The sequence below is a fragment of the Phascolarctos cinereus genome, unplaced genomic scaffold (assembly GCF_003287225.1).
Source record: "Phascolarctos cinereus isolate Bilbo 61053 unplaced genomic scaffold, phaCin_HiC Scaffold_3;HRSCAF=262, whole genome shotgun sequence".
Lineage (NCBI taxonomy): Eukaryota > Metazoa > Chordata > Mammalia > Diprotodontia > Phascolarctidae > Phascolarctos > Phascolarctos cinereus.
The window spans coordinates 37,303,122-37,318,043 of NW_027555736.1; the positions used below are offsets into that span (position 1 = coordinate 37,303,122).

A 14,922-nucleotide genomic window follows, 5' to 3' on the forward strand; every position below is an offset into this window, starting at 1 on the left:
ACCCTTGGATACTGTTAGATAAACACCACTTTTTATGCCTTAAGTGTATAAGTTTTAGAATTCTATATTTTCATGATAGATATATTTTTCCTCCTGTTTTTTTCATAGTAAAAGAATGTGTGGATCATTTGAGTAGTGATGAAGATGAAGAGAAACTGGTAGCTTCATTATGGGGAGCAGAAAGGTGTTTACGGGTTTTAGAGAGTGTAAGTACAAGTTCACTTAGGATAAAATTTTGGGGATAATAACTTTTAATAACTATGCTTATCTTTTTATGTGTAAATTCATCAAAGTTCTTTTTGCTCCAAAGATTTTATTTTTATTTCCAATAATTTGTCAAGTAACTAATTGGCAGTGCATTAAGTGAATGGTTAATTATGGATTGTGTTTTGTGGCCAAAATTGTAAGTCTGTATAATTTTCTTTTAAAACCCATCAGATCTGATTAATAGGCAGCATCATTATAGTAGAATGAGCAGCACTAGATTTAGAATCAAAGGACGTGAGTATAAAGTACCATTACAGTACTTGGTCATCTCCAGCCAGTTACTTCTCTTTATACCTCAGTTTCCTCTTTTGAACCAGGGCATTAAGAATCTTCAAATTGCATATGATATAAGCTAATGGGAAGAGCACTAGAATGGAGTCAGAATAAGAGCTCTGTCCCAAACTTGCTGTTTACAATTTTTTGGGTCTCAAACAAGTTACTTGCTCACCCTGGACCTTGGCTTCCTCGTTTCTAAAATTAAAGGATTAAATCAGATGGTTTCACAGGGTCCTAGGAACATATGTGCTAAGTGGTATCATTTTCTTTCTGCCTTACTTGAAAATGAGTCAGAATGTTGTTTTAAAATAGCTTGTTTGAATTGAACAATTACTGATATTAAAATAAGTTTACTGTGTATGGGCCCAGTGTGATTTATTTTTAAAGTATGTCTGTTAAAGAACACTGTGGGTTATTCCAAAAGTGGTTTATTCTCCTGATTGTTTTACTTGACTAGTTTCTAACCAGCTTGATGTGGGCATAGCACCTTGCACATCAGAGGTGCACTCACACTTAGTAAATGGGCTTTATGAGAATTAAGCTGAATTTTGCCTTATTGCATTTCTGTAGTTTAACAAATGACATTAACTCAGTTTAACATCCACTGTAGATTGGAAAGTGTTTTCAGGGAAGGTAGGTGTCGATAAATTCTTCTGTCCACCTAGATAAATACGTAGCAAAATCAAGTCTGTAATACTTTATTAAGTAATATATCTTTTCCTATCCAGGTAACAGTGCATAACCCAGAGAATCAAAGCTACTTGATAGCATATAAAGATTCACAGCTTATTGTTTCATCAGCAAAGTAAGTCCTCAGATAGAAGACAGAACTTCTTGAATGAGAAGTTGTGGTATGAAAGAATAAATTATGTTGGTTTACTGTTTTAGTAATTTATTCTCTTGTAATCAAACCCAGCAAATGTACTGATAGGGTAAAAACTCTGCTAGCTGTTCTTGAGTCCCGGTTTGTTGCCACTGTTGGAATGGAATTCAGCCCAAATGCTGTCTATACATGTAGCCAAGAGACTGGTTTCAGCTTTGTAAGCCAGGATGAACTGGCATCCAGTGTCCCAGACCAAGTGTTGTAAAAGACTAACTGCCCCTCAGTCAGGCCCCCTGCAAAAGATGAAGATTACCACCAGCCTCTCCGATGCCCCCCCGAGCAGCTATTCCCAGCAGACACTGACATGAAAACAGGCATTTTAGGAAGGTCATCCTAAGAAAAGGGTCAGGAAACAATCTAACAAACATGTTAGGAAATAACGGTTAGAGAGTCTTTCTCAGGATATAGTGGAACAGATTACATCCTTCTGTGCCTTACAGAATATGCTTGCTTGTGAAATGCTTAGAATAACTAGAGTCCCATTTGATAAAATTCTTGCTGCTTGCAGGGTGCTCACAGATGAATTAAATGTATTACCAAGACAGTGGCTACAATGTATCCTAAAATGGAGAGGAACATTATCTCAAAAGATATTTTTGTTCTTTTTGGAAGTGTGGGGGGATGGGTTCTATGGTATCCTTTGTACTAAGTGTTGGATCTATGAGGTAGCATAAGAGTACTTGTGGAAGATAATAGTGAGATAGATCAAGAAGAAGTAATTCTTGAAAACAAGGAATTAGACATATGAACTGTGTAAAGAAGAATCAGACTGATAAAATGACTACTTTTACTATCGGGGGGGGGGCTCTAAAAAGTTAATCTAAGTTTAAGGTAAACCACAAAGTTGAACATAGGGAGAAGTAGAGATCTGTGTTTGAAAGAAATTCAAAGGTATAAGTAATTTTAAAACATTAAAGCGAAATGATTTGTATGGTAGCTAATGTTTTTCTTTTCAGAGCTTTACAGCATTGTGAAGAATTGATACAACGATATAACCGTGCAGAAAATAGCATATGTTTAGCTGACAGTAAGCCTCTCCCGCACCAGAATGTAACTAACCATGTGGGTAAAGCAGTACAGGACTGCATGAGGGCCATCATTGGTGTGTTACTCAATTTAACTAATGATAACGGTAGGTAGTCTTTTTTTAAATGTTTCCTAATTACAGTATACTATACTGCATTTTGCAGGAAAAGCAAATTATTTTCAAAACTGTTTAACGTCTTCACTTACATAGGGATGGGGTACCAGAGAATAATCTGTCAATAAGTGTCTTATGATTAATTACTAGTCATTCTAGAAATAAGGGAATTTTCAGAAGTCCAGAAGATGAAACAGGAATTAGCATCGGCAGTTGATGTCTCATGTTTATTGTTTTGAGTATGACGGAGAGAACATTACATTTAAAAACTTTTAGAGATACTCTTACAGCTTAATTTTTAATATCCATTTGTTGATGTGTTGTTTGTATGAAGGAATAAATGTCTGAAAACTTATACTTACAAAATTCTTTCAGAATGGGGCAGCACCAAAACAGGTGAACAAGATGGTTTGATTGGCACAGCAATGAATTGTGTGCTTCAGGTTCCAAAGTTCCTACCTCAAGAACAAAGATTTGATATCCGAGTGCTGGTAAGATGAAATTCCATTTTTAAAAGCGTGTAGGAAAATGAGCATTTGCAAATAACAGAGGAAAAAAACCTCTCTTTGAAGCCTTGTATCAGTAAAGGGCAACAATGATATTCTTTATATTAGAGTTTCAGTGTGCTTTTTTAAAAAATTCTCTTAAAAAAAAAAAGTAATGAAATATGGACCTAAATTTGGGGCATAATTGATTTTGGTGTTTGATAAAGAAACTTTCAGGGTGTCAAGATATAATCATAATTGTGCTACATTTGGCCAAAAATAAAAGAATGCCTAGACTTTAGTTTTATTTCTCTTTGTTAAAAAGAAAACTTTTTTTTTATTTTTGTAGGGCTTGGGTCTACTAATAAATCTAGTAGAATATAGTGCTCGGAATCGGCACTGTCTAGTCAATATGGAAACATCAAGCTCTTTTGACTCCTTCTGTGCTGGAGAAGGAGATGACAGTTTGAGGATAGATGGACAGATTCATGCAGTTCAGGCTTTAGTGCAAGTAAGTGACAACTTCAAACTACAAAGGATATCTTGTCAATAACTTCTATTACAATGAATAAATGTTATAGAATTTTCTGTACTAGATCTTCCTTCCTTTGTTTACACATTTAAGCATTTTGTGGACTTGAAGTATATACATATTTCTCTTGTTTTATTTTTTCTCTTTTAAATGCTACTTTTTTGCAATTTACCTGTTCTTATATATAGAAAAACTTTGATCTAAAGTAGACAGTGTAAGGGGCAGGTAGGTGGCGCCGTGGATAGAGCACCAGCCTTGAAGTCAGGAGGACCTGAGTTCAAATGTGGCCTCAGACCACACACTTGACACTTACTAGCTGTATGACCCTGGGCAAGTCACTTAACCCCAATTGCCTAAAAATATTATAAAAAATTTTAAAAAAATAAAGTAGATGGTGTGGTTGGTTTGAACTAATAATGTTGGTTTTGGTTTAAATTTGATATTGAGGAGTTTCATTCTCTGTGGGCTAGTCCCAACCTTTTATGTTGTTAATAGGTGTGTATAGTGGAAAGAACATTGGTTTACATCCCAGGTCTGCTTACTCACTAGCTTTGTGATCTGGGGAAAGATATCTCCTCTCTGGCTCTCAGGAATCCTCATCTTTATAAAATGAGGGGGTTAAATTAGGTCTCTTTCACCTCTAAATTCAATGGGTGTGGAGTGGGTTTGTGTGTCTGTCTTGTCTTGGTCACAAGGCAATATTGAGCAAGAAAATTTCAGTGGCTCAAGAAATACTTTAACCACAGCTGTAAGCCCATGGCCTAATAGTGTTGGACTGGCATAATTTTCTTTGCAAAAAGCAGTTGTTTTTACAGTTTTTTGTTTGTGTTTGTTTTTTGTTTTTGTATTTCCCAAGTGGATGATCTATAATGACTAGTTCCCACTAAAACGGTAAACAGTTATTAAATACCTTCTATATGCCTTGTACTCTGATAGACACTGGCAGAAGAAATGGAATACCTGGACCTGCTCTCCACAAAACCTTTACTTAGCCTCAAAGATTATGGCTAAATTTTGATGTTGTTTTTTAACCTAGTTTAACCTGAGAGAAGACAGAAGTCTTTTCCTTCTTTCTTCTGCCCTGCATCTTGGAAATAGCACATAACCTATTCCTTACACCTCTCTCTCTCTCTCTCTCTCTCTCTCTCTCCTCTCTCTCTCTCTCTCTCTCTCTCTCTCTCTCTCTCTCTCTCTCTCTCTCTCTCTCTTCTCTCTCTCTCGCTCTCTCTCTCTCTCTCTCTCTCTCTCTCTCTCTCTCTCTCTCTCTCTCTCTCTCTCTCTCTCTCTCTCTCTCTCTCTCTCTCTCTCTCTCCCCCTCCCCCTTGAGGCAATCGGGGTTAAGTGACTTGCCCAAGGTCACACAGCTAGTAAGTGTCAAACGTTTGGTCTGAGGCCGGATTTCAGCTCAGGTCCTCTTGACTTCAGGGCCAGTGCTCTATCCACTGCACCAGCTAGCTGCCCCTCCTTACATATCATTTAGGGTTTTGATCGTAAGCACTATATGATAAAATAACAACTTTAATGATAAAGGTCTTATCAGTTTTTCTTGATGTTTCCCCACTCACCCAGCAATAAGCCCTCTTAGAGCAGTAAGCAAAATCCAGAAATCTAGTGTTTGTTTTCCCTGACAAGTAGCAAAGGCCTGTAGGTGTAAATTAGATCTTTCCATGAAAAGTGACTTCTAGACTGGTCAAAAGGTCACCTTAGGTCACTCCTTTATGCAAAGGGTAATTGAAAGTTAACAAGTATAGTTATCTACCCATCTTCCCCATCACCCCCCCAATAGTTTAAAACATTTTGTTCTAAATTCAAATATGAAATATAGTTCAATGAGATTTTAGTTTTTAAATTATTACGTTGCATATTGTTGTAGTCAAATCTGAACCTCATAAGAAATTGACATTCATTTTGAATATCATGTTGGTCTTCAGCCACTTTTTAGGAAATGCCAAAAATACCATAACTTTTGGTTATATATTTTTAATATTTTCCTATGTGGAATTTTTTAAATTCAACTAAGGAATTTAGAATAAATATGAACTTGTGTAACCTTAATACCCACATGGCATTTCTTCCCACGTGATCCCCTGAATGAGGCTTTCAAGTTGCAGCATGGCATAGAAAGAGCACTGGACTGGGTGTCATAAGACCTGGGTTCATGTGCCAGCTCTTCCACTTACTAGCTGTGTGACCTTGGGCAAGTCATTTGACCACTGTGAGCCTCAGGATTTTTTCATGTGTCAGATGGTCATAATGATTCCTGCCCTTATCTGCCTTGCAGAATTGTGAGAATTAAATGAAGCAGTGTAAAAGCATTTAGCAGTATAGGAGGCCATATAAACTTATAAATGTCAGGTGTTCCTGTGTCTTGTTGTTCAACATTTTAAATCTTCATACTGAGTGACAGTTAGCAACAGCTATTTGAGAAGAGACCAGTAGGCTCTCCAGCTCAGATACTCATTTCTGTCGTAAACATCAAGGGATTTAAATGGAAGCAGTGGCCCTTCATTTGCAGTATCCTCAAGATGAGGGAGGTGTCCCCCAAATCTCCCTATCCTCCCCTATATAATTTGTTTTGCTGTAGCTATGAGTTAATCTAAATCTGTTTGTTTTCAGACTTATTACCCAATATTCTTGTCCTCTGAAAAAGCTTGGTGATACTATAAAGGAAATTAAGTGGTACTTCCTTTTATGTGTCCAAAAATGAAGCCTTTTTATTGTCAAAAGTTATTATTTTTTTACTTCTGTTTTTCCAGGATTGGGTTTAAATGTCCTTTTTCTCCTTCTACGAACTCTTCCTGGATTTATAAACTGTTTGTCTTTCCAGTTTGAGGCATTCTGATTTCCTTAGTCTCTTCTCACATGGAAGCTAATCCCATCCTTTGGTTAGTTTAGTTGATTTTAACATTTCTAGTTCTGTTATTTCTTTCTTAAGATTTGATGACCAGAACTGCATGTAGTCTTACATTATTTTATATACATGAGGGCTACAGGGCACTGCTTTTTTTTCCCCTTCTTGTTTCTAGTACTCTTGTTATATACTTACTGGGTTTTTTTCCCCCTTTTAATTGTTTCAGCATCAAATGCATTGGAGTTACTGTAGAAAAATCTGCAACAATTTCTAGATCCCTTCTCTAAGTTGTAGCTGATACTCAGGAACCATCATGCATAAACAATTGGGGCTTCTCCCCTACTGCCCCCCAAGTATCTTACTTTATACTTGCTCAAATGGAAATTTGAATACTTTTCTGCATGCTTACAAATTCTTCTAAAATCTTCCTGTAATTTGTCTCCTTTGGTTTGACATCTAACCCTAGGTGGATTTTAATATTTGTCTTTTTCATTGTGTACTTCCTTTTCCAAGCCATTGATAAAAATAATCAATGAGATTGATCCCCAGGGTACCCTAATGCTTCTCCATTAAAGCCCCTATTTATACCTACCCCTTTTTTCCTGTCTTTAAGTCACTTCTCTCTGTCATTAAAACATTAAAAAAACAAACCACTGTTTCAATCCCACCATTAATCACTGTATTTGTAAAAACTAACCTTTGATTAGGGGAACAATACCTAAATAAATTACTTCCACTCGTTTTTCCTTGTCTGTATGTTTATTCCTTCAAAAAATTTCCGTAACTATATCAAGAATAATTTCCTTGTAAAGAAGTCACGTTGCCTTTCTGCAGTAACTTGCCGTTCTCTAAGAATTCCATAATTCTTCTCTTGTCCTGTCCCATTCATTTCATCAGATCTAGGCTTACTTTTCTAATGCCTGTCATGCTTTCTCTTCAAAATTCAGACTTGCAACAACAGAAATCTGTTGGGTCTCAAAAATAACGCAAAAAATAAAGTGATTTTTTGAGAACAAATGAGTGTTGTTGCAGTATGGTAGGCCATAGACAAAGTATGGATGCTTTGTGCTATTTATTGGACAGGAGATTTGTTTTGCCCTGATGTTGTGTATCACGAAGGCAAAGGAAAGTATCAATATCATCATTTAGTATTAGTATCTTCACCATTTAGTATTAGTATCTTCATGGAATAACTTTTTGTTTTTTAAAATAGGAAGTCCCTTAAATGCATGTATACATATATGCTATTAAGTGTGATCTGTTTTTAACTGCTTCTAAACTATTTTAATTAGTTATTCCTCGAGCGTGAGCGAGCAGCCCAGTTGGCCGAAAGCCAGACAGATGAACTGATCAAGGAAGCTCCCACTGCTCAGCATGATAAAAGTGGAGAATGGCAAGAAACAAGTGGAGAGATACAGTGGGTTTCTGCTGAAAAGACAGATGGTACTGAAGAAAAAGATAAAAAGGAAGAGGATGATGAAGAACTTGACCTCAATAAAGGTATATTTTATGCTTTTGAGAGGGATGAGTGTAAAACAGGAATCTACCTGCTTTTTGAAGTTGATTTTTCTAGGTATCTGCAGGTTAATTTTAATCTTTTTCCATTACTATTTGCTCTCATTTTGAAACTTAATTGCCTATTTGACTCTAATATTCCCATACACTTACATAGAACTTTACAGTTTATACTACACTTTCAGGTATAGCAGCATATTTGATATTTACAGCTTTGTGGAATAGGGCATGGCAGATGATAGCCCCAGTTTGTGGGGGGTTTTTTTGAACTAGGGAAATTTAAGGTTAAGATTAAGGTGACTTGCCTAATAGGTCCCTTGTTGAGAATCCCAATCTGGCATATGCATTCTGTAGCTTTTTATTATAACTGGATTCTATAATCAATTTGGAATTATTACTTAATATGACAACTTGGCATTGTAGCATTGAAGTTTGAAATATTTGCTTCACTTTTTTTTAAGTAAACATTTATGTACTTATGGGAAAGAACAACAGGGCAGCTTGTTACATAGAAATTTAAAAATCATGAGGTCTGAGTTCTAGTCCAAGCTCTGACTAGCATGGTGTGCCAATTCCAAGGGAACCACCACCTTCAGTTCGGGGTAGGTGCCTTTTCATAAATACTTTGTCCTGTTTGTTCCTTGTTCCTGCTGTATCTGTTACCAATTCAGACTAGCTTCTAGAGTATGATTAAGGTTAAGTTACAGTCTGTCTCCTTTTGGTAGATGCAAGTATTTCGTTGGGCCTCAATTTTTTTCCTTGTATGAAATGAAGGGATTTGATTAGTAGGTAATCTCTAAAGTTTCCGCAAGGTCTAAAAATGTGATCCTTTTATTGTGGTTTCTTCCAGCCTTATTTGGAAATCCATCCTCATTATCTACTCAGGGGCCAGTGAAATAAACAGGGACAAAATAGGGAGATAATTTCTAGCCTAATTATCTTAGATTCTATTACTCAAGGCCATGCATTTATATAGCTGTGTTCCATATTTAAAGTTGTTGTACAAAATGTAGCTCCTTTCTTTGACTTTTAGGCATAAAACAGTTCTTGTAATTGTAGGAAAAGAAGATAATTATATACTATAATAATAAGAGTTCTTTTTTAAAGGAATACAAGATACTATTGTTTTTTCAAATTACATAAAAATACTTATTTTCAGCCCTTCAACATGCTGGCAAGCATATGGAAGACTGCATCGTGGCCTCATATACAGCGCTGCTTCTTGGCTGTCTCTGCCAGGAGAGTCCAGTAAGTTACACAGTTCAGTTTAACTTTGTAGAATTGTAAATTTATTTTTGGACTGGCAATTTAATGCATTTTATATGCGATTTGAGCTTTTTTGTTTTTTGGCCATTTCATTGTGACAGAGAGAAGGCAAGAGATAATTTAGTTTGTGTGTTACTTTTCATATTTTTGTCAAAACTACTGTCTAGGCAAACTCTGTCCCATAGGTATAATTTTATTAAAAATACTTTGTTAGATTGTTTCTTTTTCTTTTGTAAAAGTAGTTTGTGGATCACTAATTAATAAAATGAGTCATTTATAAACCATAGAATCATCATGTGGAAGATAAAAAGGACTAGAAAACGAGCCACGGAGCTTTTAGAATCATGTCTTATTTGAAATGACTCAAGAAAAAAACTAGTTGGTGTATATCAGAAGTGGGGACTTGAACCCAGTTCTTCACAGGAAGCTGGCTCTCTGTCCACTGACAGCAGGTGATTAGTTGGAAAAAGCCCAGCTTTTCCTGACTGGTGTCGAGCAGACTGCCCACGTCGGGCAGCAGCTGAGATGGGGGTCAGGATGAGGAGCAGATGTTCAGGCTGTTTGATTTTTTTTAAATAGGTCCCAAAGTATGGGAAAGTCTATACTTAAAAGTCAAAAAGGATTCTAATACAGAGCCCAAGCAGAACTATTCAGAAAGGAGGAGGTAATTCTCTCTTCCGTAATTGCAGAGGAAATAGTTTGCAGGAATGTGATTTTCCTAATTGACCATGCTGAAAATCTTTGAGTTACCCCTGTTGAGTTCCATTTCTTAATACTCACCGTGAGTTTGCTCAGTGCTTACAGAACAAAGTTTAAAATTACTTTGCCTAGTATTTGAGGTCTCTTCCCCGACCTTTTTTGCTTGATATTTTCTCAAGCAATGGAACTTCCTGCCTCGATTACTACATGCCCCTACCCTGTTGTCTTTTTTTCCTTCTTGCCTTTCCAGGTCCTGGCCCAACTCATACCCTACTTTCTTTTGTAAGATGTTACCGAAAAGCTCTAGCTTTATGCCCATGTCTTGATAATTATTTGTAGTGTCCGTGGGAGTATCACGAGCTGCTTGAGCTGAGGAACCACACCTCCTGTTTCTTTTTTGCGTCTTGCCTGATGATTAGGCACTTGGCATTTATTTACTGAGTCACATGACCTCTCTCCAGTGAATTGAGCGGTCATTAGTTTGATGTTAACAAAAGGTTTGGGGGCCTTAAGGAGAAGAATGCAGAAGCATTGAATGTCAGCCCAAGCAAGAGATGAACAGAAGAATTGCATTACAATATAAGACATGTTAGCTGAGCACAGGAATGTTTTTGTTTCTTGCCAGACCATAAGTTGACATTTATTAAGCGCCTGCTGTGTGCCAGGGAGGCAGCTAGGTAACACAGTAGATAGAGCACTGGCCTGGAGTCAGGAAGACCTGAATTCAAAGACAGCCTCAGACACTTATTAGCTGGGCAAGTCACTTCACTTCTGCCTGCCTGTGTTTCCTCAGTTACAAAAGGATCACAAAAAAGAAATGGCAAATCACTGTAGTATCTTTGCCAAGAAAACCCCAGATGGGATCACCAAGAGTCAGAAATGATTGAGCAACAGTGACATGTGCTGATAGTGTGCGTAATGCTAGGGGTACAAAATTGGAAGAAATTGAAGGTCTTTTAGAGACGGTGACATTTATTTTACCTGTTATCCAAGCCGCTTCATGTAATCTTAAGACACTATCTTAATTGTAGCAAAAAAGAGTAAATTATAAATTTCAGGGACAGAGCAGAGAAGCCAGTCTTTCTGTGACCTCAAACCTTTACACATCTATTTTGACATTGTCAGGTTTGGGGAAACTGGTTAATAACCACCTTAATTCTCAGGACACTAATTTGTAACTAAATGTAGTATTTTATAACATTAGGGTTTTAAGGTTAGGTATCTCTTAATTCCCATGTCTCAGAATCCCAGGTTAGTATTGGTTACCTCTGAAAAGATTTGTTCCTCTAGTTTTCACAGTTGTTCTCCCCCAAGGGTCTGTACCAGCTACTTTTCCTTTTTCCTTTTTTTTTTTAATTTTTTTTTTAAAATCTTTCAACATACATAGCATCTGCCTTATGAGGGCCATTTTCATTTCCCAGAAATCTTGAGCTGACTAAATATAGCAGGTCTTTTGAAAGTATGTGTGGGTCACGTGTAGAAACTTAAGCAAAACATAATTTTATTTTGTATGTGCAGATAATTGCAAATATTTATTGAATTGAAATGTTTCCACAGATCAATGTGACTACTGTGAGGGGGTACTTACCTGAAGGGGACTTTTCAATAATGACTGAAATGCTCAAAAAATTTCTCAGTTTCATGAATCTTACTGTAAGTAGCATATGTTTAAAAGTGTGTTTTTCCTCTTCCTTTCTTACCGTCTTATGGGCTTTTTAATACTCAAATTGTCGGTGCAGACTGAAAAACTGAGGGCTGTGGTGGGAAATTAGTGGAAACTACAAAGTCGTTGTCCTTTATTTTGACTAATTTTATGTATTGTTTGAATTTTTCATCTTGTAGAATTCTAGAACTCTGCTTCATAGAATATTCATTTTTCTCATCAGGGTATTATTTTGAGGTTGGATTACCTATTTTGCAGTTTCCAGCACAGTAAATATGAAGAAACTACGACTTTTGAATGCTTACTTTCATTCATATCTTTGGTTTCTGTTACTTTCCTGCCCACAGTGTGCTGTTGGAACCACAGGCCAGAAATCTATCTCTAGGGTGATTGAATACTTGGAACATTGCTAGATACTTCATTTCCGCTGCGGGCACTCACTCATGCTGGAGCCACCCTTAGACAAAGGAAGAAGTCATGAAAGAAGTCCTTGAAGATACACCGAGAGCATTCATCTGTGTCATTCGTGTTCGGATTTTAAAGCTACTACCTGGTCTCTTAATCATGCATTCTGCATTTGCTAAATGACAGTTACTACATCAATCTGCAGCTATCAAAAATGACGGGGGAAAGTTCTGATGAAAAAATTCAGGCTCTTAATGATGTAGTGCGGTATTTAAATGTCCATATTTTGGCAGGATTTACCTTTGCTCCCCTTCTTTTCTTGCTTTGTCCTGGCAAGTGTAAAGGTGAGAAAACTTGCTGCTGATAATGCAACTGCTGTGTATGTTGAGCCACTGTTGTCATGCCAGCCAGGTGCAAAAGCAGCTTTGCTACTGAGGGATCAGACAGGTGTTCGAAGTACATTCTGGACAGCAGCATAGCTCCTTTCTTGAGTCTCATTTGCTTTTGCTTTTTTGTTGAATGAATCCAAAATCATAAAATAAAGCTTTTATGTAATTTTGTGATTTTTAACTACTGTCTATATTTAAAATTTGTTGGAATCCAAAGAGGCAAGAATTGGATAGTTTATTTTTTTACTCGTGACCAGGTTCAAGTTGTTGGACTATTTTTCATTTCTAAGAACATCCTAAACCATAGAAAATTACATACCATTAAATGTCATAGTTCTAGACGGCATGCAAGAAAATAAGCAATCCAACAGTTTGAAAGGGAATATTATATGAAAATGCAGTAATTCTAAATGTTGTGCCCTGTTAAGGATAAAATGGAATATCAGTCCCAGGGTAGTTTACACTTAATTATAGGTTAAAAAAAATCTTTGAAACACTGTTCTGTTTCAAGGGCGGACTCTAGATATATTTTATAATGCGCAGTACAGTAGATGTAAAGAAGCTAAAACACCAATGTGGAATTCATGTTTCCAGATAACATTTCTATTAGTATATTCTTCTATAGAATGGCAAAATCAAATGCATAAACATAAAGCCTTAAATTGCTGATTTAGAGAAGATCTTTTGTCCAAAGTCTTAAGTCATAGCAAAGCATGTTTGAATACTTTCATCGAACACAAAATCTCAGAAAATGCATTTTTACATATTTGAGTTTGGAACATGGCAGTGATTTCTTGCTTTCATTATTATTATTCAGACCAATAAAACTTGGTAACTTTTTTCTTTTAAATTAAGCTGGTCTCAAATATTTGCAGGCTTTCCAGAGATCTATTTCATCAACATTTTTTAAATACCTGTATAGGTAATTATATCATGTTTCTTCATTGGATTTATAAAACTTGAAGCCATAAAAAAATATGAGTTCGGTGTGTATTGGGGAAAATAGCTAAAAGTCTAATCTTTTACCATTTAGACTTTGTTATTTCCTTGTATAAAGTTACAAATCTCTGCTCTTGTATCAGTGCCAGCTGTAATTATTTTTAATACAGTGGCTGCCTTCTATGTCTTCCTATTTTTGATAATGCAGATTGTTGGGGATTCTATAAGGAAGTAACTGATTAGAGGCAAATCCTGTTTTGCTTGTTTCTTCTTTTTCTTCCCTTTTCTCATCTAAGAACATATGCCAGTGTAACTTTGGGGGAAAAAATGAGGTCATGTTTGCCCTGAAAATAAAAAATTGAGAGCAAATTGGTTTAAAACATGTATATGAGTAAATGATGTTCACAGATAAATCAGCTAGATGCATTTTGTCTCTTGTTTGATTAATTTTAGAATAATGTTTTTTTCATTGATCTTTGGATTTCAGAAAACAGATGTAGGCTAAAGTGACTAGTGGCAGGTGGTAAGAAATAATGAAAAACTTAGAAATAATGAGGAAAATCAGGGCTAACTCCATTTCTCTGTTATGCTGGTAATCGTTTTGAATGGGAATTGATTTACCTCAGTGTTTAACAGTTTTTTTTTTATAATAACCAGTTGTCAAGCACTGATAGAGATGCAGAATTGGATGGGGGGAGTAGGGCAAAGTGGTCACCTTTGAACTGCAGTGCGTTTGTGTGTTTGGAACCCTCAGAGAACTCTGCATTCAAGGGTCTTTGAGGCTGACTTGCAAATTAACTAAAATTTTAAAGTAACTTTTTTTCCATTGTAAATATTTCTGTAAATACTATCAATTGGAAATTAGAACAGTAGAGTACTTTTCTGAATCCAATCCTATTTTTATTTTATACAGTATTTCTCAGCTGTGATCTTTGGAGCAAAAGCCAACGGCAGGAAAAAATAGTTTGTACCAGTTTCATGAAGTATGTCTTTGGGTTTTTGTAAATAATTTTAACTCAAATAAAATTGCTACTTTCAATATATATGTGTATATATATGTAGTCTTTAATATAATGTCTATAAGGTTGAACATTTCATTTATATAACATGGGCCATCCACAAAAATAATGTTCCCATTCAATAATGTTCCCATTCACTCCTTTCTCCCCCACCATGGAAAAATTTTGTGTTTTAGAGTTCTTTCTAAAATGTGAGTTGTTGTTTTTTTTATTTTTCCCCCATTTCCCTACTTTTAAAATATTCTGAGCATAATTTTTTGTTGTTGCTTGTTTTGTTTTGTTTTTAGGGCTAATCAAAACCTAGATGACAGATATTCATAGTAGCCTTAAAGGTCTGTTGAGTTTAGAGGTGGCTCTGCTGTAGTAGAGATGATGTGTGCTGATTAGTTATTCTCTCTTTGCTTTTGGCTGTTATATCTGGCAGCATGTCTTTCTCTGGTGGTTATTGTGCTCTCATGGCTCAAATTTATATAACTCTAGAAAGTTTCAAAATGCTTTTTTCTTGACTCTGTTTGAGTGGATAATGTATCATTAAACCATCTTGGAAAATGCAGAAACAGGCTTAGTAACTTGTACTTCAGGCATACAGCAG

The 14,922-nt window shown here is 36.1% G+C and overlaps 1 protein-coding gene across 4 annotated transcripts in view; it reads left to right on the forward strand.

Moving 5' to 3' along the window:
• WAPL (WAPL cohesin release factor) overlaps positions 1-14,354 on the forward strand; it is a 104,859-nt gene extending 90,505 nt beyond the window's left edge. For all 4 annotated transcript variants that reach the window (XM_020994577.2, XM_078150774.1, XM_078150773.1 and 1 more), the window contains 9 exons: positions 109-206; positions 1,272-1,348; positions 2,383-2,558; positions 2,943-3,058; positions 3,402-3,563; positions 7,728-7,935; positions 9,110-9,198; positions 11,473-11,568; positions 11,926-14,354. In XM_020994577.2, coding sequence (XP_020850236.1) covers positions 109-206; positions 1,272-1,348; positions 2,383-2,558; positions 2,943-3,058; positions 3,402-3,563; positions 7,728-7,935; positions 9,110-9,198; positions 11,473-11,568; positions 11,926-11,991 — 1,088 coding nt within the window. In that variant the 3' untranslated portion in view covers positions 11,992-14,354. The remainder of the gene's footprint in view (positions 1-108; positions 207-1,271; positions 1,349-2,382; positions 2,559-2,942; positions 3,059-3,401; positions 3,564-7,727; positions 7,936-9,109; positions 9,199-11,472; positions 11,569-11,925) is intronic.
• Positions 14,355-14,922: the final 568 nt, after the last annotated feature.